Genomic DNA, 25881 nt, shown 5'->3' on the forward strand with positions numbered 1-25881 from the left:
TGCCCTTGGGTGGCAAGAACCAGGGGTCTGTCACACTGTTTGATCACTCCATGGTAGGACAGCAGGGAGTGGACACCCGCTTACAAGTGGGATCTTTAAACTTGACCATCAGGCCTAAACGGCTCAGCACAAGATGCTTCTTCCAATATTTAAATGCCAGCTCAAGCCTGTGCCAGCACCTTCTTAAAGGGTCATGAGTCAACACACACACACGCTACTCTAAATCCTAAAATAAATRCAAAACTAGGTCTGATCTCACCTTTAGTTCCACAGAAATAGAAACAGCTTCTGATGTTCCCTTGGGAGGCAGCGCCTCTGACCTATTCTCTGCTGTCTTTTAAGCCCTGGTGCATCCCACCAGGCCCCAGTGGGGCAGGCACCTGTAGAGCAGTGACAACTGTAGTGGTAGGATGCCTGCAGCTGGGGGAGTGCTTGGCCTGTCCTGGAGCATCAAGGTGGAGCATCAAGCATCTGAAATGTTTGAGAGGGCAGGTATGGATGGGAGGCGATCGTGATGGAAAAGATAGCCAGAGCAGAAGAACTACATGAGTTTCTTTGCTGTGGGAGGTTCCCGTGTGCAGGCCCATTGCAGGCAAACCCAAGCACTGCAGGGAGATATCAACATGGCTTTTGAGTAAAGCCCTGCCAGAAAACCAAGCAGAGATGGTCAGCACCTGAGCATACAGACAAAAGAAAACATCTCTGTGTTGCTGCAGCTCCACAGCATGCCTGCACATCTCTGGCAGCCTGGGATAGAGGGGGGGAAAATGAGAGGGCAAGAGGGATGATCCCAGGTTTGAACTGCTTTCCAAGGAGACAAGTAAGGCAGAAGCCAGCAGGACAAAGTCAGAGGAGACAGGGCTGGGGCATACACAGCTTTGACCAGCATAGAGGAGAATAAGAAGCAACTGTTCACAGCTTCTTCAACATGGAAATGAAGGGCCACCGAAATAAAGACCCACAGTTAGGGCAGGGGAACTTTGGGGGTTTATGGGTGCAAAAAGAAATGATGAAAATAAGAGGTGGGGAAAAAAAAAACCCACATTGAGGTCTAACAAAGATGTCAGTTCCAGTTAGCTGCAACTCCCCAGCCGCTGGGAAAGCACTGGGGAGAAGAGTCATTAACTTCCCTGGGCAGATGCTGTCAGCCCTGCTGGAGAAGGATGCAGGGCTGCACAGCCCATGGTCTGAATGGTTATGGGACAAGGTGAACCAGCTTTCACGAGGCACTCCTAGCCCTTCTGCCTGCTGGGTAGCCCCAGCGCTGGCTCCAGCTTGCTGTAGCTGGGCAGGGGACAGGAATGGCTTGGTCAGCAAATGCTTCCTCCCTGCTCTAACAAGCACCAGGTCCCAAGACAGGGCTAGGAGGGCCCCCAAAGCCTTTCTCCCACTCCCTCTGTTGTGGCCCGGACCAGCTCTACTTTCACTGGCACTGTCACATCATACCTGTTCTCCAGGCCCAGTCTCCACATCCCTCACCAGCAATGCACCCAGTGCTTCATTATCTCATTCTTAGTAAAGTATCCCTAAATTTAGCTTCAAGCCAAAGACATCTGAAATCTAGCACCTCTTTTATGCACGCAAGGTACCTACCTTGAAGAGAAGAATAGGACACAATGCAAGAGGAACAGCATAAGTCATCACAGAACCTCTCTCAGGTTTCTCTTCTCAAGGAGAATTAACTATACTTCATTAAATCCCCACCCACCCGCCCAAAAAGCTTGTTTTTCAGCCCTCTGGTCCCTCTTCTCAAGCTCTTCTGGACTCTTCAGCTGCTCCACATCGTTCTGCATGCAGGGCACAAACACCACATCCAAAACAGGGGTCAGCCCCAAACAACGCAGGCAAGTAGCAGTGTGTACTCTGCAGGCATTTGCCTCACTCACTGTCCTAGGGAGCGGCATCGCTTTCAACACAGCTTGATGCTGGGCTTCACCCCACCACAGCCCATCTCTGCAGAAGGGGGACTGAAATCACCAGGCCAGAGCCAGCACCAAAGGCTTCAGAAGGGTTTGGGCACACCCAGCACCATAACCATCACTCTCGGGACCCAAGTCAGGCTCTCAAACCTGAGCTGCAATAGGGAGGCAAAATGCATAGAAGCCAGTTCTGTTAACAAGTGTGCAAAGTAGTATATTTTATTCCTTAAAGACACATTTTTAGCCAACACAGGTATTGAGGCTTCCAGCCTGCAGCAGCTGGAAATCAGAAACATCACAGATTTATAGGGTACAGGATTTTCTAGCATGGTACCTCAACAGTCATTTCCGTGCCCAGCTCAAATGGCTCTACTACATCTGCTACAGCCACAGGGCGAGAGGGTACTAGGAAGCTCCTGTCTCTGTCTCCAGCTAGGGAATACCAGACAGGTTCAACTTCAGTCCCATCAGTCTCCCCCTCTCCTGAAGGGAGCCAAGCTCCAGAACTTCAGGCTGTAGTTTTTCCAACCCTCAAATCACTAGGCAGACCAGTTTCAAAAGAAGAAAGCCCCTACACAGTCTCACTTAAAAATGAAATCATACAAAAACATTCCACACCAACATCTGCCAAGAACAGAGGTCACAGCAGTACACCGATCTCCCCATTCCCAAATGGGGCAGAGGGATCACCCCCAACACACACCCCTCCCCAAGCCAGTCATTTAGTGCACAAAGTCACAAGTCTAGAAAAGCACAGTGGACTTCCATGTCCCGAACCAGGGCAAGGCAGAACATCCCCAAGCTTGTCTGCAGTTCTCCCCAACCCAGGCCTGCAACGGAGGGAAGGCAATTAATTTGATAACGAACATACAGCCACTCTACAGCAATACAGACCAGGGCCTGCTTTGCCCTGTGCATGTTCCCTTGGCTGAAACCACACACTTGGAAGAGGACAGCAATCCCCACCACCTCGCAAAGCAGTCCCTGGCCTCCTCCGAAGGTGCCAAGGATGATGGAGGGAAAGGAGCAGATTGCTTGTCTGAACTCTGTATTCATTTAGGAAGAGAAACTCATCTTGGAAATCAAGAACCACGCTTCTTCCTGCAGGAAGTCTTTTCTTTATTTGCAGCAGGTATAGAGCTGGTCCAGGTCTCTTCTCTYTCTCTTGCTCCTAAATGCTGCCCTGGAGGCTCCAGATGGATATCTGAGATACTCTCCCTGCATTTTTAGCTTGCAGCTGCATTCAAGGAGCACTCTTCAACCTTAAGTCAGAGACCCCAATAGCAGTAGCAACTGCAGAGCTCTGAGCAGGCCAAACAATAAGAAAAATCCCTGTTTATTCTGCAGCAAAGGGAGAAGAAACATACTTGGATAAAAGAGGGGTAAACCAGTCCAAACCCTAACCAGAGGCTTGGCCTCCTGTTGGCTTGCTACAATGCCAGGATTCTTCCCAGGGCAGCTTGTCTCATCCACTACGCAGCATTGGGGCTTCGCAAACAACACTAGCCCCTCTGCATGGCAGTGGCTGCACACAGCTTTGCACCCAGGCTCTAGGCAAGTGCTCTCCATCCTCCTTGCTGACCAGCTCCCAGGAAAGACCTGGCATCTCACTGCAGGAAGCTGTCTAGTTTGACTTGGCTGCTGCTGGAGGAAGATACTGAAGGAGCAGCAGACGCTGGCCTGGAGACATTCTTCCTTTTGCTCCTCACTGCTATCGGACGGATTTCTGTTAGGTTTGTCTGAAGGTAAAACTGTCAAGGAAAGTAAGACCGAGGCCCAGGAAAAAAAAGAAGCAATCTAGTACCTGCTCCAGATGAGCCAGGATCACAGAACTGGGGCCCAGCAATATGTTCCCACCCAGAGAAAGAAGAGCTCCCGGCAGGACAAACAGGGCCTGGACTTGGCTCCCTACCCACAGCAGCAGAGCTTGGACATACTCCAGTCCCACAAGCCAAGGAACGCTTTCCACTTCCATGTCATCCCTTAGCATTAAAAAAAAAATAATAATAAAAAATAAATAAAAGAAAAACCCAGTGTCTAAGCATCTCCATCAGAGCGTTGTATTTCAAGATCTACGCTGGGTATGAGAGTGAGCACACTGTGCTGGGAAAGTCACAGCAGCCAGAACCTGTGGCCTTCCACAGCACAGAGCTGCTCTTAGAGCAGCGAGTCTTTAAGCCACATCACACCTTTACAGATCCTCTTCAGAGASAAAAGTGGCAAAAAAAACATCACTGAACTGGAAAAGCTCCTGGCCAGTCACCATCTGCAGCACCAAAGATGCAGCTCATGCTAACAGAACAGCAGCATTATACAAACCAGCACCCTGCAGAGCACTCGGGCTTAGAAATGAGGTGCTCCTCCACCAGCCCTGTGTGAGAAGCAGCACTGCAATGGCCATCCAGCTTCTCCATTACATCCCAGGCTGGCAGCACGGGAGCAACTGGGCACATTTGGCCCCAGAAACCTGGCTCAACCCAGTGGGCTCCCACAACCAGTGGGAGACCTCTGGGCCGCCACAGCAAGGATGTGGCTATAGAAACCCAAGGCTTCCCAAGGTGGTCATGGCTTATGATTGATCACTTCCTTTGTTTCAGCCTCCTGGTTCTCTACAAAGGGCAAAAACACTGCAAAACAGCACCAGGACCTAGAACAGTGCCAGAGCAGTAAGTTCAACACACACGCCTCTGACAGCGAGCTAGCCCCCAGGTACTGCTGGGGAAGCCAGGCTGAGGGGGCAGCCTACGGGGACACAGCTCCTGTGTTGGGGAGAGGGGGTCAGGACAGCTGGCTCCCCTCCTCTGGGTGAGCTCAGCTCAGCTGCTCCTCACCTGCTGCAGGGTTGCCACCAGGAGAGGCACAGCCGAACAGTAATGTCCTGCGGGAATGAAGCTGTGGGCTGTGCTGCCTGGCAGGCATGCGGCTGGGAAGACGCTGCACTAAGCTGCTGCTCCACAGACCCCCAAGGGTGTAGGCAGCCCCCGCAGAGCATACTGATTTCTAGTTGATGTGTTCCTCTGAACAAATATCTACTGATAATGTTCTCATTGGGTTTAAGTGTGGGCTCGAAGGCATCAAGTACCTTCAGGCTCACTCCCAGAGCGAGTGCAGCAAAATCTGATGGTTCCTTGAGGGTCCCAGCCCCAATTTGGGGAGCCCAGCCCCATTCAACAAATGGCTGGGACAGAACAAGAGCAGCAGAGCAGAGGTTTCCCCACAGATGCGACTGCTGTGCAGGCTGTAGGAAAGGATACAGGCTGTATGAACTTCGTTCTGCCTCCCAAGCCATCGTACCCCACTCTCACCTAGGAAAGAGAAATAAATGTGTCTGGAGCAGCATGACAGAGCCTTGGCTACCTATCCATGTTGGTTAACGGGAAGCAGGGGAGCCTAGCAGACCACAGATCTGCAAAGGGGTTACAAGCACTTGGAAACACTCAAACACTTGTACTATGTCCTCACCCGAGGGGCAGAAAAAACAAAAAGCAAAAACAAAAAAACCACCCCACACACCCAAGGGTATGAGTAGAGTTTAGGTATCTTGGGCACCTTCTGAAGCAAGCTGAGCCTTCCAGGGAGCAGCAAGACTTAGGATTTTGTGCCTGCGACTGAGGCATACAAGGAAAACACCCAAAGCTCCAGGGAGGTGGAGGAACAGGGCRTGGAGGGTCATTTAATCTGCTGCCAGATAGGGAACGAGCATCTGTCATCCCTGGAGCTCTGCAGGAGTGGGAAGTAGCCAAGTCACACCCCAAGATTTATTTTCCACACACTGTATTTGGCAAGATAAAAGCCTCATTCACGTCTTCYATTAGGGTCACTTCAGGACAGAGGTGTACAGTACCAGCCCTTGACAAGCTCACCAACTAGACAGTCATACTCACAGTGCCCACATGCTTGTGGGGACCCAGCAAACTACCCGAGGATGTCTTCTTCAAGAGAGCAGAGTTCCTGATAAATGCTGGCAGGAGTCCTTTAAGAGCCTCATCCTCCAAGTCATCTGCCCAGTTCTGTCCCACAAAATAAAGAGGAAAGCCCTGTGACCAGCACAATCTGGTGACTTTAATTCATGTACAGGCAGCATTAATGATGCAGACAGCTACTTAGGGTAACAGTTACTCCCATACCACAGCTCAAGCCAGAGAAGTGAAGCTTCAAACCTCCCACCGGGGCTCACTACTAGGAAGAGCAGTGCCTAGGAGGAAGCATGTGCGCCCAGCAAGCCTGGGAGACCAGCCCCCTTGGCAGACCCCATGACCCATGTGATCAGACCCACGTTGTGCATTTGCCAAGCACATCTGAGATGGAATAATCTGCAAGAAGCACACAGGTCCCCATCCTCCTTCTCCTGGCCAGAATGAGGCCAGGAGGCGCCTCTGACACAGCAATAAAATGTTTCTAGGAGACAGTCAAGCAAAGCATTTCGAAGCATGTACAGTGGTTCTACAGATGGGCCAGTCTATGGTCGCAGCATCTTCTATGTGGCCGAGTCAGTCTGTTTCTCAAGCCTATTAACAGCATAATTGAAGAGGTGATACAGAAAACAAAATTAGTCCTTTTACCTCCACTGTTTCCTTCAGAGCTTTCTTTGACAGATTTACCACAGGAGGCCTGTAAGAGACCCAAGGAGCAAATCAGCAGAGATTTACTGTCCAAGCAGAGCTGGCAAGGACAGACAAGGCCAAGCAAATAACGATGAAACTTGTAGCGCGATATCAGGCAGCTGGAGAGCTATCTGATCTCACACAGCAGCTTCCAAGGAGCAGAGACTTTGATCTCATTTAGAAGCAGAAAGAGGAGAGAAAACTCACGGCTTTTTATCCAGCTTCTGTCTTTTCGCAGGGCTGGAAAGAGATCTGCAAGGCTGATGTTCAGGGGTATCCACATCAAAAGTGGCATCTAGATTGATCTCATCGCTGTGGGCTGGGCGATGGAGCTTTGGGTGCCGCAGTTCCACGGGAGTGGGGCTGCGAGGACATACAAAGCATCAGCTGTCAGGAGGCCACCGGCTGCCAGCCAGCAGATGAGGAAGACAGAGGTATAAGTTACACTACTTAGTTACAAGACAACAGTGGGAGCAAGATCAGACCCCATCCTGCTGTACAAGTCCCCAAAAGTACAATCCAAAGCCAAGAGTTTATAGTCAATGTCCCAAACTAGCGTTCACTATTGAGCAGCATGTGCAGCAGCAGCACCAAGGAAAGGCATTGGTGCACTGCTGCTCAGTATACACAAGCCAGCTTGCCGTACTGGGGTGACAACGCAGGCTCCCAGAAAGGAAGGGCTTGATAAAAATGCAAAGGATGCTGTTTTTCAGGCCAAGCCTCCATCAGGCTGGGTTCCTCTGCCTGGCAAAGCTCTCTGGTCCCCAAACTCCAGGGCACGCTCCCTGGAAGGCCAACTCTGAGGCATGAGTGTGAGGCCACCAGAACAGCAGCTTCCCTGGCAGGACATGGCAGCAGAGTTTGTCAAAATCTAGTCCTTTCTTCCATCCCTTTCTGACCCAAACCTTCCAAAATACACACTTCCAGGTAAACCAGACACCACCTTGTCAGCAACAGGAGAAAAAATAGGATACAAGAAGCAAGACGACTGCGCTACTGTGATGCCTGCCAGACTAGTGTATCTCTGCCTCCCCAGCCACTACCTAGTTAAACTGTCAACTCTTGCTTTGGACCTGTCTGTACCTGAGGATGCACTTCACTAACCTTTCAAAGACTAGTCGGCTCAGTGTCTCTCTGGTTACAGATGGCACTTTCAGAGTATCCTGCAGGATTTCTATCTTCTTCTTCAAACTCTGGAGGGAGGAAGGAAAGCAGACAGTGAAATAAGAAGAAATTTTGTAGCAGATACTCTTGCCTCTTCCATAGTCCAGCATCAGGTGGAGCTCAGAGGTGGGTCAGATAAAAGGAGACAGGGGGCTAGGTAAGCTGAGCAAATAGCAGCATGACTCCTGGCTTTGCAACTGCAGGCCATGGCCAACTGCCAGTTACTGCAGACTGAGGAATGATGTTCTCACCAAGATCTCCTTATCTGCATTCTTCAGATCCTTCTGGGTGCTTTTTAGCTCCTCCTTTGTCTTCTCCAACTCTGAGACTGTTTTCTGCAGCTGCAGAATAAGCACCCCCCAGGAGCAGAGGGCTGGTTACAACGCACAGGTAAGGAAAACCACTGATCCCCTCCAAGAACAAGTACACTGCAGCACACTCTACCTTCCCCTGTTTCAGGGCTCAATTTTCCTGTGGCACTGTCCCTGACCAATCTTTCCTATCTCCAAGCAGTTCATAGCCAGCCCTTTCCTCAAGCTGCCTGCAGAGGGATCTCCAAGGCTGCTTGCCTAACACAAACCTTCATATAGTATTTTCCAAGCATTTATGCCTAATGGTGACAGCTTTTCCATGGTCTAACGCTGGGTGGCTGCATTCTGAACTCCAGCAGGACTTTGGACATACCAAGTTAAAGGAACTACGAACACAGGCTGGACCACCGTTGTGCATGGACAAGCCTGATTCAGCAGGGAAGCACAACACAAGCCAGGGGTTCAAGCTGGTCTGGTACCACATCAGGGACTTCAAGTGAGGTCAGGAGACTACCATCACCTTGTGGGCTGGCCCAGTGTCAGCTCTCCATCAGCCAAGGTAACAGAGTCCAGAGCTCTAATTGTACCAACTCGCGTCCTGCTGACCCCAAGCTAGTGACTGCAATGTGGCAATGGTCCAGCCAGAAACAGGCCAGTTCCTGCAGCAGCACCTCATTTAAGGTGTTAAGTTGCTTGGGGAGCTGCAGGGCAGTCTGAAGAGATCCTCCTTCTCCATTGCTTTTGAGGGCACTGCAGCAGCTATAGCTGGGTAACAAAAAGAAAGCAAATCCACCCAGATTCTCTCACTTCATGAGCCTGGACTCAGGCATGCCCCAGGGGATACCAGAGCTATCTGCGCCTCAGAAAGCAGAGCCATGCACATGCTCTTTGGGGGGACTTGCAGCCAAAACTTACAGAAAGTGATTCCTGACCTGAATGAACAGATCRCAGCAAGGCCTGGAGCAGGGGGAGCATAGCAATAGAGACACATCAGCAGCTCCAAGCTTTGCATCAGGTCAGCTCCAAGTCCAGCAGACCTTCACAGCTCTGAGCAGAACCAGCCCTGGGAGGCTCTGGGCAGAGCCACCTGCATGTCCTCACCACACTCTGGACTCTCTCCTGCCTAGGACCCGCATCACGCTCAGCTGTTTGACAAAACAAAGGCAGTACTGCTTCTGGAGCCTGGAGGAAGCAGCTGAGTGCCTGTGTGGTGCTGTGTTCAAGTCCAAGCTCCCTGTCAAACTCAGCCTGGCTCTGCACATGCTGCCGTGCCAGGGTCCCCAGAGACTGCACTCCTGACAACAGCCCCAGAGCTGCTCACTCACTAAGCATCACACCCTGACCCAAAAAAACCAGTCTGACACTTCCACRTCACCCACAGCACTTGAGTAGTACTCAGTGAGGGAAGGGAGTCACTGCAGAGGGCTTAGATAACGGCTGTGGAATGGGATCTTCAGATCAGTGCCACCCTTGTGACTCTCACCCTTTCCTTTTACCTTGCTACTGACAGAAAACACCTCCTTCTTCAGCTTCTCTGCCATCTCACTAGATATCTTCCGAGCCTCCTTCAAGTTTTCATATTCCCTGAAAAAAGACCACAACAGAGTCACGTGCTGCTCATGCAAGAGGACTGAGTTAGAACTTCTCAGAGACAACCCAAGACCCTTGTTTTGAAGCTCTGCAACTGCAAAACCACTGAATAAAATCCAGAACACAAAAAGCTCTTCAAGGAACAGAGCTGAGTGAATCACTGACCGGCAGTGTGTCAAGCATACCACTACACTGGGGAAAAAAAAATTAACCTGCAAAGGATATCATGCCCAAGCACGTGGAAGGACATGAACAGAGCTCAACAGCAAAACAAAAACCAAATCCAAAGATATTTCAGTTGCCAATGGAAGAGGGATGGACAGACAGAGCAGCCTCCACACTGAGAGCAAACGGAGGACTTTGCTTTAAGTGACCTTTCAGAGACTTCACACTATTGGCCATGCACGTTCATTCCCCAATTACGCCACAGGGACACTTGCCTCATTACAGCTTTGTATCAAAGCTACAATTATTCAGCTGCCATCAGAACGGACCCAAAGAAGCTGTGGTTTTGCCCAGCAGGACCAGATGGATTTCCAGGTAGGGGATGGCAGCACAGCAGATTTAGCTTCCAGTGATCAGAGGGCACACAGAGCACTTCAGGCCACAGCTGCCCAGCACGATGCAGCACAGGGCACAACTCCGAGCCCCTCATCCACTCATTTTCCCCCAGGCATGAGCGGAGGAGAACTGAGGGAATAATAATCACCTCCTAGGTGCACTGACAACTCTGGAGACCGTTCCCATGGTGACATATGTGTCACTGCAGTGACAACGGGAACAGTTCAGTGTGGCAAGCTCCAATCTAGGTCCCCAGGACTTGTCAGTCAAAGCCCAGTGGAGGTCCAAACAGGCAGCAAGGGCCCCACAAAGCACGTGTGCCTGCCAGTACTCAGCAAATGGAGTTCTCTCCGTGCACATTCAGGATGGCACAAGCTGGCTTTGCCAAGCCTGTAGCACCTACTTTTTCAGTGAGACACAGTAGACTGCAAGCTGTTCCACTGCTGCCTGCCCAACTCCCATCTCTCGGATCATCTCCTCCACTTCGGGGCGCTGGCTCTGAAGCAACAGTTCGATCCTGCAAACGATACCCCCCTCCGCTCATGAGTCACAAACAGACTGGGAAAGGAACTGGAGTCCTCGTTCCTCCCATGAGCTTGTGCAGTCAAAACTCCTGCGGCAGGCAGGCTGAATGTGGTAGGGGAGAGGATGCAACCGCCCCACTACAAGCAGGGTTTTTTGCTAGGGAAGAGCAGAGCTAGATGGACTGACCAGAGATGGGGCAGCCATACACACACACACACACACACACACAGCGCTTGGGACCTCTCTCCCTGCGGCTGACTGGGTACCTGGGCTGGGATTCAGGCTCTGCCCCAGTGTCCTCTCTGGTAACACACATTGCACAGGGCCGTGCTGGGAGTCCTAGAGATGAAGTCAGTCTGCAAACAGTACCATGCCTCACTGCTATTTAGGGAAAACGACTGTCTGGAAAGGAAGCAGTGGCAAGAACATGGACAGGCAGGACCAGCAGGGGCAGGCCTGCTAATGCAGCAGTTTCCAGTCTTGCAGCATAAAAAGACCCAGCAATCTCAGCACATGGAGCTGGATGATGCAGCAGACACAGCAGGACTTCTCGCTCCCTCTCTGAGGAGGGGAGAAGCATGCAGCCCAGCCTGCAAAACCCAGGGAGAGCCTGGGATCTCACCGCTCCATGGTTCTCAGTTTGTTCCGCAGACGGCGGGCCTCCTCCTTTGAACTTCTGTTATCCTCCTGCTGCTGTTCCAGGAATTTCATCTGTTTCTGCAGAGAAGCAAGTGCGCACAGACCGTTAGAAAGGCTCCAGGGATTGTTAGAGAAACATCCTGGCTTATGCGCACTGCGGGCAGCTGGGAGCATACATTGGCTCTCAACACTATCACCACCTCAGCAGCCCAGGATTAGAGATTTGAGCTCCCTCCCTGCTGCACCCCTAGCTCTGCTCCTTGCGAGCACAGCAGGGTCTCAGCACTAATCACAAGCTGAGTCTGGCATTGAAACTGTGTTGTATCCTCCTTTCTGCCGGGAGCATTTGTGGGGTTGTGCATTACTCTGTCCTCAGTGACAATTTGTTTTTCAACAGCAAGGTAGTCCAAGGCAAATAAATCTTGCTACTGCGTTCTCCTGCATATATGGCTCAGCCCTTTGCTTTAGCCTCCTAGTTATCCTAGCCATTAACTGCTAACAGCATAAATAGAAATGCTGCACTGGTCTCTTCCAGGAGGTCTCACCCAAAGAGGACACCCACCTGGGTGCTCTCCTCACCCAGCCTGCAGAAGCTCCAGATCTATTGCAGGCATCACCTTTCTAGGCTCTCCAGTAACAGGCAGCATCAAGAGTGAACCTCAGCTGAACAGAAAAAACACAAATCTGCATTTGGCAGAGAGCGTGAGAAAGCTGCCCTGAATTAGCACCCTTTCGACATAGCTGTGTTGTCTAGGTGTGTGTGCGCCCAGTCACCTAGCACACAAGCTTCAAAAGGTTCTGGGCCCGGTTTTAACACAATGCTGACTCCAGGGAGAAGGCTGGCCAAAGACTTAAGCCTCTTAAGGTCTAATGTTAAGCTCTCTTTCATATAGAAGTTAAAGGATTTTATCTGCTTCCTGCCAAAGAAACCAGAGAGGTGTGAAACTACTAGGACTTTGCAGAGGGACAGCATTCCTGACTCACATGTTACTCTTGCTTCAGCAGAGCCCACCTTTGCTTGTTCCTAGCCAAAGCTCTCCCCATGTCAGACCCCACAAGCAGTGTTTTGTGCCAGGCTGGCATGAAGCTAGGGATGCCACTATCTGAAACACAGCAGCTAACTCTCACTCCAGAGGTTCAGCAGCAACAACAGCACTAGCAGACAACAGGAATGGCTCGCAGCTTGTGACCATGACCTGTGCCACAGCTAGGTAAGCCTGCATCTGTACTGCAGAAGTTTAGTGCTTTAATCTTTATATGATGCAGTATTAGACTTTGCTTGGCATTCAGCTAGGGAACCCTGTGCACCACAGAAGACACCGCCAGGTCCCTAACCCTTCTGTCCTGCCCAGCTTTTATTAAAAGAACTTGAGCATACACAGAGGGTTTTGTAACAGGCAATGCAACCACAGAGCCTCCTTCTAGAATGCCTGGCAGGAAAGCCGAGCAGAGTGTCCTTGAACTGAGCAGCAAGCACCAGCTTCTACTTTCACGGTTGTTTTTGCAGGAGTAGGAAGCACTAGTAAACACAGACTATCCTGCCACTGGTACACCTGGGATGCCAAAAGCATCTCATGCGTGACCCAGACTCAGGCTGCCTTTACAACCAAGCAGCTTGGATATAATCCCATGGTCAGGCAAAAAAGCTTGTGCTAGCCCATGGCAAGACCTGTGCGGCATTAATCCCTCACCGTATGTCCCCTTCTGCCCTGCGACAGCATCACATTGCTAGCATCAGGGAGACCTACTGGACTGGTTCCTCCTTGGAAGAGCCCAGTCATTTTGGACATGGCATATAGCAAGTAAGCACAGATCCATATGATCCATCTACAAGCTCTCCTGCTGGCCATGGGGCCTTGCAGGTCAAGGGAGACCCCTCTTCCAAAGGGAAGAGATCTTGGAAAATGCAGTTCACCTCTACTCTCCCTTTCAGTTCGCAGCTTGCAATCCCACCTGGCCAAAGTCTGTCTGCTTGTCACAGCCAGCCTCATCTTCATCACACAGTGGAGACAGCCCAGCCCTCTGCCAAGGCAAAGTCACTCTGCTCACATCCCAATTAAGACATCCCAACGAAGTGGATCTTGCACTTACCCCACCCCCCCACCACACTTGCTGTTTATGCACCATACATGACTAGGCACTGAGTCACTGCACACTGAAACCCTACAGGAATATTTGATCCCTGGACATCACACATTACTAACCTAACCAAAGGAAAGCCCTAGCAACAGAACAGAGACAGGAGAGTTAGCTGGATCAAATCCCACTCAGCTGAAGCTCCCCCACCATATATTTCCGTTTGATTTCCTCTCCAATCAAACCACGAAGCTAATTTTCCTTGAATCCCACTCGGCCTAAACCCATTTCAGAAGAACATTCTACCGCAGGGAGCCAGTGTTTCTGCAATGGGGCACTGGGGCCGATTCCCACACTCAGTTCATGCTGGTACCTTTATGAACAGTGCTGATGCTTCATTAGCAAGGCTCAGCCAGCTTCCCCCAGGTTGGGCTGGCATCTCTCCCCCACCTCTGCCCTTAAGCACACAGCCATTTGTGAACCAGCCACACACCTGGCTTTCATGCCTCTGAATCACCTGGAGCGCAAAGCGCATTCCCTACCTCCAGAGACCAGTGACACCACTTGCTTTGGATTAATAAAGCCAAAACGAAAACCTAACTGCAGCTCCGCTGCCTTCCTGGCATTCAGAGAGATCAAGGTGACAGGAGTCTCAGGGCACCGGACCTAAACTCCCACCAGCACCAAGCCATCTGGTCTCTGCATCAGCAGGGCCTGTGCAGAACTTGAACAGAACTAACACCAACCGAGCAATGGATAGAGCCAGAGTCTCCACGGGGGGTGAGAAAGGTACCTTCAGAGAGGAACACAGCATCTCCGTCTCTCCCAGCACCTTCTGGAGCGACTCTATTGTGGCGTTGCGCACATCCAGAGTGTCCCTCAGCCCATCCACGACGGCTTGGCATTCCCGCTTCTCTTTCTCTGGAAAAGAAAAGGAGTCATGGCCCAGCAACCCAAACTTCAGCAGCCCCACGAACAAGGGCACTATCACAACAAACACTGCTTGTTGTCCCAGGCTCCAGCTTGCTAGGGCTCAGCCATTCCTGTAGAGAGCCATTTCCCTAAGTGCCGTCAGCAACAGGGTCTGAGCTGAGCAATTGTTTCTCCCACTGCCAGCAGGCTTCAAGATTTTCTCCAGCAAAGATAACAAGTTCCCTTTAATAGCTTTCCTATGCCAGCCCTGCTAGCATTAAGCTGGTGCATCTTAACTCTTGCATGCTCTCAAAGCAAAGCTTGCCCAGGGAGAGCTGTTTTCTCAAGTTAAACTGAGCCATCACAGCTCGAGAGCTGAGCCTGTTCTCTCCACACAGGAGCCTTACACGGTGGCAAGCACTTCGGAGGGCTGTTGGGGCAGCTGCGTACGGTGACACTGTGCCTATGCGCACAGCAACCACGCTGCTGCATCATTATGCTGCTGCCACTTCCCTCCCCACAGCGCAGAGGGCACGAGGCAGTAACGCAGACCTCCGCTACGTGTTGGGAACACCAAAGGACACGCAGCGGCTGAAACGGATTCTTGAGAGGTCCCACTTTTTGCAGGTCACAAAGCCCAAGCTTCAGTTACCCCTTTCCCTGCCACGCAGATGATCCAGGAACAAGGCACATGCCTTGGACCACCAAAGAGAAGGGTGGGAAAGTAACACCAGATTCGGTTTGTTTTGGCAAGATGGGAAGAAGAGCTGACAAAGTGACAACCAGTATCAGGAGCTGATGGACCTAAAGAGAGTACACCCAGCATCACCGGAGAGCTGAAATACGTCGTGCCATGGCAGAAAGCAGCAATCCCTTGGTCTAAGAGTGCTGAGGAAAGTCCTCAGCTCAGCATCTTCCGCCTTTGCTAAAAATCCTCTATGGCTTCAGTCTGTCTGACAATACTGGACAGCAACTCAGCACCTTTCCAGAAGCTATTTCTCCTTCCAAGCAATCCAGTTTCAAATTGTGCCACCATGTCCCATAGAAGCAAAAACAGCAGTGCAGCTTGACTGCTGGATCAGACAGTAGAAGAGCCAGGTAGGACTGGGGAAGAAAAGGAGGAACATATACTAGCAAAGGCACATAGGTAGCTAGAGGAAGTGGCTGTGGAAGCAAGGATTTCTGTCTTTGTAAAGCATTTTTCTCCACCGATCTGAATAGCCCTTCCTCACCTGAGGCAGTACAGCCTGCAGATGCTCCCCTGGGATGCAAGGACCCCACACTCACCAGAAGAGTTAGGGCTTCCCCCTCCTCCAGTTCCCAGCTGCCCAGAGGTGGGTAGCAGGAGTGAAACCTTCCCGTGCTGCAGGAGGGAGTTTTCAGCTATTCAAAGCACCTCCCACAGTGCCTACTAGGTCTGCACGGAGCTCCATACCTCTAGAGCCATTTGCAAGCTGATCAGAGACTGGCAATTACAGCTACTCTACAGAGCAGGAAATATCTTTAAGTGAAGAATTTATACACAAGAACCACCAGAGAGCAGAGTGCCCACAGCAAAGGAGGCAGGAGGTGGGAAGGAGCTTCTTGCTTCCAGTATGAAAAGAACAGAATGGGACAGGGAATGTCAAATCCAACCTCTACTCACCAGGAGCCGAGAAGATGAGCAGGCCTTCAGGCAGTTTTTCTTGGATAAAATCCTAGCAAGAATCCCAGCCACTTTCCCCAGAAGATCTGGCTCTCTACCAAGTCCCTAAACTCAGTCGAGCTGGCAGGAAAACAGGCCTCAGAATAGAGACGTGCAGACTGTCCAATTCTGCTCTTAGGCTAAGGATTGAATCCTCAATCTACTGGCTAGTAGATCTTCATGTCTGTCTCGTGCTTGCAGGGAAGGCAGAGGAAAGACGACTCTTGGGGCGTGAGTGAGCCCCCAGCATCCTTTAAAGAATTTTTTCCTTCTGCTAGTGCATGTCTTTGGATTTCTGTCACTCAGACTGACATTTTCCTTTCGCTGCTCATGACTCATGTTCTGATGACAGGCTGCCTACAGAAGATGCTTAAAACCCATCGACAAGTCTCCAGGGCTTTTGCTTTTCCTGCCTCCCTCAAACATCCTCTAAAATTAAAAATGAGAAAATGGAAGTGCACACACTGAACTCCGTCTGCTCTTGGAGCAACACATGTGGCACTGCAACAGTCAGACAAGCCCAAAGTCTTCCCACCGCTGCTTGGGCTCCAGATTTACCCCCTCATCCATTAGAAGTAATGAGCAGTTGCCATCCGCAGCTGTGTTTCCCAGTGAGCAGACCACGGGTTCTGCTTTCAGCAAGCCTGCTCCAGCAATAGCTGTGCTGCACTTATATAGCTCGCAATTAGGATACACTTGCGGAGGGCACCTCAGTTACTGGACAGCTGTGCCAGGCTCTGAACCCTGGGTCTGCCATGGAGGCTTTTGTATAGCTTTAGGAGGGGTTCTTGTCAGAAAAAGCTCCGCAAGAAGCTGCTCCAGCAAAGCAGTTCCAGCCAGCATCATGCCCTCAGTTTCAGAGGGAGGCAGGCTCTGTATACAGGTCTTTCAGGTCCGGACAAAGCACCTAACACAGACAGAGCCCAGACCCGCTGATCGCGGGCTGCCGATCCCCTGCAGGCAGCTGGCACTCACCTTTCATGGAGAGCTGAGCCTTCGTCTTGTCCAGTTCATTCTGAAAGGCAACACAGAGAGCCCGATTAGGAAACATCCTGCAGAGAAGCTTTCACCATACCTTGACAGTCACAGCAGCCCATTTGCACTGACCAGGTGCTAAGAACAGAATGCAGTAACAGCAAGCACCAAGTTACAAACAAGCATTATCACAGGAACGCAAAGAGCACCTCCAACTGGCATTCTTCAGGGGGAGCAGAGAAGATCCCAGTCTCATCTTAGCCTTGTCAACCTTGTGTTTCTCACGCTGTCAGTCATCTTGTTTTAGCTGAATAATTTTGGAAGGCTCTCAGGGAAACACAGGAAATCAGACAGGAAGAATTTTTATAACGTTTTACCTAAACAAGGCAATAAGGCAGGGATGTTGCCAGACTAACTGGATTGAGGGTTAGGAGCAATTAATCTAGTTGCTGTGGTGCTTTTAAATTGGGTGCAGGTGGGGGAAATGAGGGCATGTTCAAACATCTGAAAAGGTAACAAAGCATACTAACTCGCATTCTGTTGGACACCAAATCACTGCAGTTCTGGATGCTGATGTGAGCTGACAGCTAGCTTGAATGGCCATAAACAGATCACTGATAAATGAATCCATGCCAAACTGAGGCAGCATAACATCTCATGAACACCACATGGGGCTGGGGAAGATCAGATGTTTCTAACATCTTCATTAAGGATCAGAAAGAGGGAGCAAATACCACGCAGTTTAAATTACAGATACTGAAATAATATGACTTGTGAACACTGGCAAAGAGCCAAAGGAAACATAGAGAAGTCAGAAAGAGAGTCAAAAAAATTAAATCTTTCCCTGGAGAAAAATACATGAAAGACGATGAGAAAAACGCAGAAGATGACTTGAAAAGCTGCGTTACAGAGAGCTGCAGAGGAAAGCACAGAACAAGTCAGGCAGGAACTGCAGTGGAATAAAACCACAATAAAATGCCAACAAATACTGAGGCAGAGCACACAAATCTGTGCAACCTGAAACGCTGCATGCAAATCCAGTCTGAGAATAGCAGTACCAGTGACCGCAGATCTGACAGGACCAGAACGCCTGCTAGTGACAATAACAGCAGGAAGTAGAATATAGGATCTAAAGCTCCCGTACAGCAGAAGGGACTAAACGTAAAGCCTAGCAGAGCTGACTTGGATTTGCCCCCAGGGGCAACAATAGTTGGAGGGCTGATGGTGGAATTAACTCTGCTGCAGGAAGTATTCTGAAGTAGCTTCCTCAGAGCCCTATTCGGGAACGATTCGTGAACTCACAAGATGTGCTAATTAGCATGATAGGAAAGAAATCCTGGGCTACTGCAAGCAGCTATGTAACATTACTTCATTCATCAACTTAAACTGAAATCCCTCATCCTCCACCACTGCTACTAAAGGCTGCTTCCAATTTCACTGCTCTGATGGATAGAAGCTCTCTTCCCTCTGCCAGACTGAATTACAAGACAACATTTTTGCAAGATCAGATGAGTATATCCTGAGCACAGACAGCTGTCCTCCCAGGTTTCTACCCTCCCTGGTAAAACTATCAGCAGGAATCCTCCTCCTCCTACCTCCTTTTTGCCAGGCTGAACAAGCCAAAGTCTCCTCATTGCCTTTGCAAGAAAGGCTCTCAGCTCCATAGGTCACAAGCGACTGGAAGCATCAGATTCCAGACAAGCTTCACTGTGGTGTTAGACCCTGAAACCAACTCCTCTCCTGCTCTTGGAACAGCCACATGGAGATTATTCTGATCAGTGAGGACCATGTTTAAGAGCAATACAGGTCAAATCCAGGCTCAGCACGAAGAAAAGCTTCCCAAAAGAGAGATGTCAAAACAGCATTCAACCTGTAGCCCACAGCTACTCCAGGGAACCGAGATGCCTTCAGTGTTTTAGTTAAAACAGATGCCTGGGAGTGGGAAGCAGAGTAGTGCCAGCACTCCTTTGACCCAAAACATTTCAGAGCAGAAGCGAAAGTGGAAAGAGAATTATTATCTGAAAGATAATTTAAATAATTCTGCATCAACAAGAAGATGTTTCAGATGAGTATGTAGTTTTTCAAACCTCTTATAATTGCATGCACCACACTGGTTCTCAGAGGAGCATCCCAGGCTCGTCTCCCCCAGAAGACAAGCAGGCCACTCTATGCACAGCTTTCTGGCATGTCAAAGCACACTCCTTTCCCCCAGTCCAACCTTTTCAAGGCAGGAGGCCAAATGTTCATTTTGGGACATCTACAGGCTGCACAGATACAGCTCCAATGCTTGCAGAACTAAGTACCACACTGTGGCCAGGCACTTTGAGGGACAGGCTGTGGAAGGAGAGAAATGCTGGATTTGGGGACTTTTTCAAATGAAATCACTTCTGGCTCAGGAAGTTGCCAATTCCTTTCCTAGCATTCAAGGATCTGGGTAAGGCCCACTATGTGCTTTCTTGGCTGAACTCTTCCCCAAGCCAGAAGCAGATACCCCATCACTGAGAGAACACCAGTGTAGATGGAGTTTTAATCTTACCACAGGAGTCATTCATGCTCTTAAGGTGTTCCTTGTCGTCTAAGAACGAGGCAGCACACAAGACTGAACTGGTCACAGACCAGCTTTGGCCGAGCAGTGACACAGAGCAGGACATGTGACAGTAAGTACAATTACAAACTAATTAGGCTAATCTACAAAGAAGATATTTGGTTCTTTCCCATTAAATAGTGACCTCAGTTTCCTAATTAGAAAGTTGCACACTTAGGGCTAGATGTTGTTCTGATTAAAAACAAAACAAACTCTTCAGGAGCACAAGCGCTTTGGTCAAGAGTAACCCCACAGTCTTGCCCATGAGCAAGGGAGCAGTTCTTCAGCACAGCCTGCACAGAGGGGAAGGCTGAGGGAACCCATCTTAGATCCTGAGGTGGGGATGAGGGGGAACAGAAAACGTTCCTAGGGAAATTTTCTCCAGTCAACCCATTTCTGAGTCACTCTTCTATTGTGGGAACAGATCTGAATACACACTAAAGGCAACATTTATCTGCTCTAAGCCATTGTGCTTTGTATCTCAGGCATACGGCTTCCACAAGTGCTCAAAGATGCTTTTTCCATTTCCTCTGTGCACACACGCTTTGGCCTTCATTTTCCTTATTAATGGTCTTCGAGGATGACAGTTCGCTACTGACATTACAGTCTGGCTTGCTTTATTTTAAAAACATATGATATACATATAGCAGTTGCCATGACGATGCTAATTATGGTAATTGCTGCACATGCTGCTTCTAAACACAAGAGGGTACAAGCGTCCCATTATACCAAGGTCAGCTTGATTTTTTTTTTTTTTTTTGGAACAGTTAACTCCAGCACACAAGGAGCCATACTTCATCCATATGAACTCAGGAGGAGCATACAGAGCAACCACCCTGTATTAACCCCTTTTCATCCCCAGCAGAGCCTTATACCTAAGGGTGGCACTTGTAGAATGTTACCCAGCACCCCACCTCCAGCCAGGATCCCCACGGCGATCCCATGTCAGCACTGTCCCCTCCCCTGGCCAGTACAGGTTCAGACAGTCCATTTTCTAATTCCTCTTGGGAAACCTAGACCTTATGATCACCCTGCCCTGCTTTCTTACTACTACATGCAAATGATCTTCCCTGCACAGAAGTGAGCACACAGTGCTTTCCCCGACAACCCCTTCTGTCCAGAGYGGTTAACAAGACTCACACACAACAGAGCCACGGACACCTGCAGCAGTTCACTGACTTCTCCTGCCTTTCAGGAAAGCTCTGTATCCTCATCTCCCCCACAACCACTGATGGGAGCTTCAGGACCCAAGGGAACAGAAGCAGTTGGGTACTTATTTGATGCTGCTTCAGGAGACTTCCAGGCAAGGTGAGAACCATAAGGAAGAGCAATGAAGCTGAAGAAACTTCTCAAGTCTCCGTCTGAGATCAAATCAGGGATAACTCTGAACCATCACATGGAGACTTCCTTAGAACAGAGGTCAGACTGGGTGAGGACCAAGATAGAAAACAGAGACAGACGGGAGACAGATCTGCTTCATGTCTGAAATGTGAGCACGGCCCAGCGAGCACCAGCTCAGGAAGCAGCTATTGGCAACAGACTGGCAACCTAGGCCGTGCTCCCGAGCTGCTCGCATGAAGTGTCATACAGCAGAAGAACCCAGTCAATATACCTGTAAGCTCTCTGCATCCAGTGCTGTCTGCTCCTCCAGGGCAACATCAAAGAACAGCTTATTGATGATGTGTCTTTTGCTGACCTAAACACAGGAGACATGAAAGAGGTTTAGGGGCACAGATATGGAAACACAGCTGATATGGAAAACAACTGCAGAGGAAGGAGGTACCACCTTGTCACAAGACCGCAAAAGGCAAGTCAGATCTCACAGTTGACATCATTACGGACAATACTCTGCTTTCACTCATCAGCACAGCAGCACACCCCTACCCAGCCTTGGGATCTTGACTCCAGCCAAGCTCCTGAACTTGTAACAGAAAGATTCAGGCACTTCTGAATCAAGTGCAGTCTGTTCTCTGGCAGCTAAGGCCCAAGCAGCTGACGCTGAGCTAACATGATGCCAAATCCTAAGACAGAAGTACGTGCTGCTTTCTGCAGGCAGAAGGTGCTGTAATTGAATTTGATAGCTCTCCACACCTCCCCCATGCAGTTACAGCTTTGTGTTTTAAGTATTATATACAGTCATGACACCAGCTAATTGCATAGTTACTGCTACATAAGATGTTATTTCGCGATAACTCCATGGTAACCCAGAGATGTAAGAGGCAGTGAAGAACAGAGGGAATCAACAAGTCAGGGAAGGAACAAGGGCCAAGACCTTGAGAGGAAGAAAGAAACATGAACACAGAATAAGCCCAAGCTACAGTTGGCTAAAAACCTACACCTTAGCATAAGCCAACATCTGCAGCCACTTCAAGCCAAGACCTACTAGTGACATCAAGGTTGAGAATACAAAGGTCTCCAAAGAAGTTCAGTTCCTGATTAAGCCACTGGATACCCAAGCCTTAGTTTCCCATCTCAAAAGCAAAGAGCATCCATCTCTCCCAGCTTTTGTTTTCCCTGACTAGGAGCTGAGTGGTCCAAAGCAAGGACTCAGCTATAAGAATCATGCCCAGTAGAATGGGCTCCTTACCTAACGGGTAACCCAGCACTGCAAGTCTGAGGTCCTGATTAATTCCTCTCAGCCCTTTCTTTTCATTATGCTGATACTTAATTTACTCAAATAAAAGCCATAAAATCCCAAAGGCTCTTTGCAGAGCAGCTACAACACAGACAGCAGCAGGGCACCCTCGGAAACCACTCCCTCTGATCAGAAGGGTCATTGGTGGGAGTCCARTCCCTAAGCCTTCGGGGAGATATTTTCAGTGAAGGCCACAAGTGACAAAGTTCCCTCCACTTCATGCCATCAATGATCCTTGCCCACGGCTCTTCAATGCCATTTGCAGAGTATCACGTCGTAGACATATAGAGGTGTACATAGGTGATAGCTTTACCTGGATTCTGCACTGAGGACAAGTCCGGCTTGGTGCTGTATCAAACCACTGAATRAGACTGAGGAAGGAAAAGAAAACATATGGTGAATCCTTACAATCCAGGAGCACTGCTCCCAAGGGCCACCCCAGCAACTCACCAAGAGACAGAAAGCTGCATCTCCTGTTTATAAGTTAAAAACAGAAATGCAAACATTTAGTCCAGAGGTGCAGCTAATGGGAACTACATGTTCCAGCACACGCACTCCACCTTCATCTTGGAGACAATTCCCAGCTGAATTTAGCGTGCAAGCTTCTCTYTTTACCAGGGCAGAATTTTTACACAGCTCAGATCTCCCAGCAAGAAAGTCCTTGAACAACAGTAGCTTCACAGGAGTGGATGGATTGACACACAGAGCAGTACAAGAGCTGCTATATCAGGATATGACAGCTGAGAGGTTCCCAGTTCAGCCAACTCCAAAGGGTGCCACCTGGCATCAAACATGCTCATTGCCACCATGCATCAGAGTGAGGGAGATTGGGCCAGTCTCTTCTCAGAGGAGATGAATACAAGCCTTTGGGGCTCCCCAGGAGAGCTACTAATGCATTTCACAACCAAGCCTTCACATCACACTTGGAATGATTTATTTTTGGAGCAAGGTAACAATTTGGATCTGGTAGATTGAGCTTGGATGCTCGCTCTCCCTCCTCTGTTGATTTGTAGATAAGAATGAGCCATAGCTGTGCCTTTGGTTAAGAAGTGACCATCACACCTGCAAGCGATGGTCCCTCTCCAAGTTAGTTAACTGGAGAGAAAAGCAAATGCGCACTTCCTCACCACACAGAATTTATTTCCGCAGAAGAACCATTTCCTTCCAACACAAACACACTTGCAAAACAGTTCCAGCAAAAGCATGAAATTGCCTGGGAGGCTTCACTCGTAATCTAACACTGCTCCTTCCAGAGAGCGCACAGATAAACATACTGTGTAGGAGCAATCTGCTGGCACCATCCCTCTTGGAGAAGGGAGACCACAGGCAGAGGAGTGACAACACAGCTGAGTCCAAGACTCTGCAGCTTCATTTACTCTAGTAAATCTCTGCAGCAAAGCTAAAGAGTTGACACTATGGCTTCCAAAGGAGTCAGAGCCTCTGCTTCTATTAGAGACAGAGAGCGCTCTCAAGAACCAAATCAGAGCTGTGGGAAAAGGAGGTCACAGAAGATACCAGAAGCATGGTAAAACTCCAAAGCCTCCTCAAGCATAGGAGAGCAACTTGGACAGAAAAGCCTGATTAGAAGAGCAGGATCTTCTCTGAAACRTGCAGGAGGGGCTGCTAGGAGGAAAGGCTGTATGTGTTATCAGGGTTAGCACACAGGTGATACGAATCCAGCTACCACCTTACCTGGGAGGGGCACAACACACCAGGAGGGATGGGGGAACCTGGCTCACTGGGGGTAGCACTGCAAAGGGGGAACCCATCATCCCCCCAGCACACCCGAGATGGGCTTTGCAGGGACGGAGCTGCATCACTGCAAGTGCTCCACTGCGGACAGCTACCCCGGGCCACCGAGCAGCCACCCCACAGAGTGGCTGGACTAACTGGGGAAGGTAGAATAGCCATCACATCAAAGGGAAACACCCTTCTCCCCTTTCGACACCCTCAAAAACCACTTTTGTAACAGGGATCTTTGACTTGCCTGTCCACCGCCCTTATCCCCCGAATGCAGAGTTAGAGGGCCAGGATTTCATCCCAAACCAACTCATCCAGCCTGAGAGAAAGCAAGAAGCCTACACCCTGGCTCTGAAGCTGATGGCGGGGTTCCCCTGCAGGTGAGGATGCAGATGAGTTCCCTGCTCCCCATGGGCAGGGCTGGGGACAACGCCAAGCGCAGGGCCACACTCCAGTGAAGCTGTCCAGCAGGATGGCAGCACGACAGACGGTGCGTGGCCACCACGGCACCCCCCGCAGCGCTCACCAGGCCTGGTGGAAGGTGTGACCGCAGGGCACGGCTGCCACATCCCGCTGGTTGTCGAAGAAGTCGGAGCAGATGGTGCAGTGGGCCCGGATGGGCATGGTGGGAGCTGCGTGGGGCCCGGCGCAGCTGGCAAGCGGAGGGCACACCGGCAGGGCAAGGGGGGGGAACAAGGAGCACCAGGAAGGGTGCCGGCACCAGAGAACTGCGGTGGGGAGGGGGCACGACTCAACACCCGGTACCGGAGGGGAAGGTAAGAGGTCTCCTGCAGCAGAGGGAGGGGGACTGAGCACCCGGTAAAGGAGAGAGGCGCCAGGGAGGGGGCCCGGTACCGGAGAAGGGGGCAGCGGGGGCTCAGCACCGGAGCGGAGGGTGCCGGGAGGGCTCCCGGGATGGGAAGCCGGGGGGGATAGGGGAAGGGCTAGGCGCCCAGTACTGGGAGACTTGGGGGGTGGGGGAGGGCGCTTGGCACCTGGCACCGGAGGAGTGAGCCTAGGGGAGGCTGCCGGTACCGGACAGCGTGGTGGGGCGGGAAGGAAGGTAGCCGGTACCGGAGGACGGTGAGGGAGAAGGGGGCCCGGCAGCCGGCCCCAGAGCGGAGGGCAGCACCCGAAGAAGCCCCGGCGGCGGCGCAGTCCTCCGAGGCGGCCGCACGCCGCGGCGCAGTTCAAATCCGCCCGCGCGGGCACCGCTTCCGGCCCGGCCCGGAAGTGACCTCTGGGGGCGAGCGCGGGCCCCGCACCACCGCTTGGGGGCGTGGCCACGGCGGGGGGCGGAGCTCCCGCGGGGGAGCCGGGTGGGGGCTGGCGGGGCCGAAGCGCCCGAGGCCGCAGGTGGCGCCATGTGCCCTGAAGCCTAATGGTGGGCTGCGTCCCCGCTCCTGGGGCGGGCGGGCTCCCCTTTTGGGCGCGGGGAGGAGGCGCCGCAAGGCCACGCTGCCTCTGCAGGCCGGCTTCTGGGTTTCCTTGTCACGGCCCCGGCTACTTACGAGCACCAGCAAGCGGCCGCTCCGCTCAGCCCCCGCCCGGCAGCAGGGCCGGCCCCACAAAGAGACAGGGCAGGCGTCGCTGGTGCTTTCTCAGTTTGTCCTCAGCGGGGTCTTTATTTGCCAGAGATACAGCGCGGCTGTCACGCAGGGGTGCCGGCGCCCGCGGGGCCGGCCTCAGCCAAACTCAGCCCCGCAAACATGCAGCTGCGAGGGAGGGGAGCGGGGGCACGGCGGGAAGGGGGGAGAGGCAGCTCGAGCCCGGGCAGCTGCACCAGGCCCCGGGCCACTTTGGGGGGGGGGGGCAAACCCGCCTCCAGGCCCGGCCACTGCCCCCCTCCGGTGCGAGAGGGGGCCCCCCCGAGCAGCAGCTGCCCCACGCTCCGGCCTGCCGCCGCGGCGCCCCATGCAACGCGCCCCCCTCCTCCCCCCAGAAACCCCCTCTGGGAATAAG

The 25881-nt window shown here is 51.2% G+C and overlaps 1 protein-coding gene across 1 annotated transcript; it reads right to left on the reverse strand.

The window, feature by feature from the left end:
* Window positions 1–2168: 2168 nt before the first annotated feature.
* On the reverse strand, window positions 2169–24543 carry TRAIP (TRAF interacting protein). The gene is made up of 15 exons (XM_026055045.1): window positions 24446–24543; window positions 22493–22550; window positions 21157–21240; window positions 16961–17000; window positions 14183–14310; window positions 11297–11391; window positions 10553–10666; window positions 9495–9582; window positions 7939–8028; window positions 7628–7716; window positions 6731–6886; window positions 6482–6530; window positions 5804–5929; window positions 5174–5224; window positions 2169–3658 (listed from the first exon to the last, which is right to left on the reverse strand). The coding sequence occupies exons 1-15, from the start codon at window positions 24541–24543 to the stop codon at window positions 3527–3529; spliced, it is 1398 nt and encodes a 465-aa protein (XP_025910830.1). The 3' UTR covers window positions 2169–3526.
* Window positions 24544–25881: the final 1338 nt, after the last annotated feature.

The sequence above is a fragment of the Apteryx rowi genome, unplaced genomic scaffold (genome assembly GCF_003343035.1).
Source record: "Apteryx rowi isolate R43461 unplaced genomic scaffold, aptRow1 scaffold_98, whole genome shotgun sequence".
In the NCBI taxonomy this organism is placed as follows: Eukaryota; Metazoa; Chordata; class Aves; order Apterygiformes; family Apterygidae; genus Apteryx; species Apteryx rowi.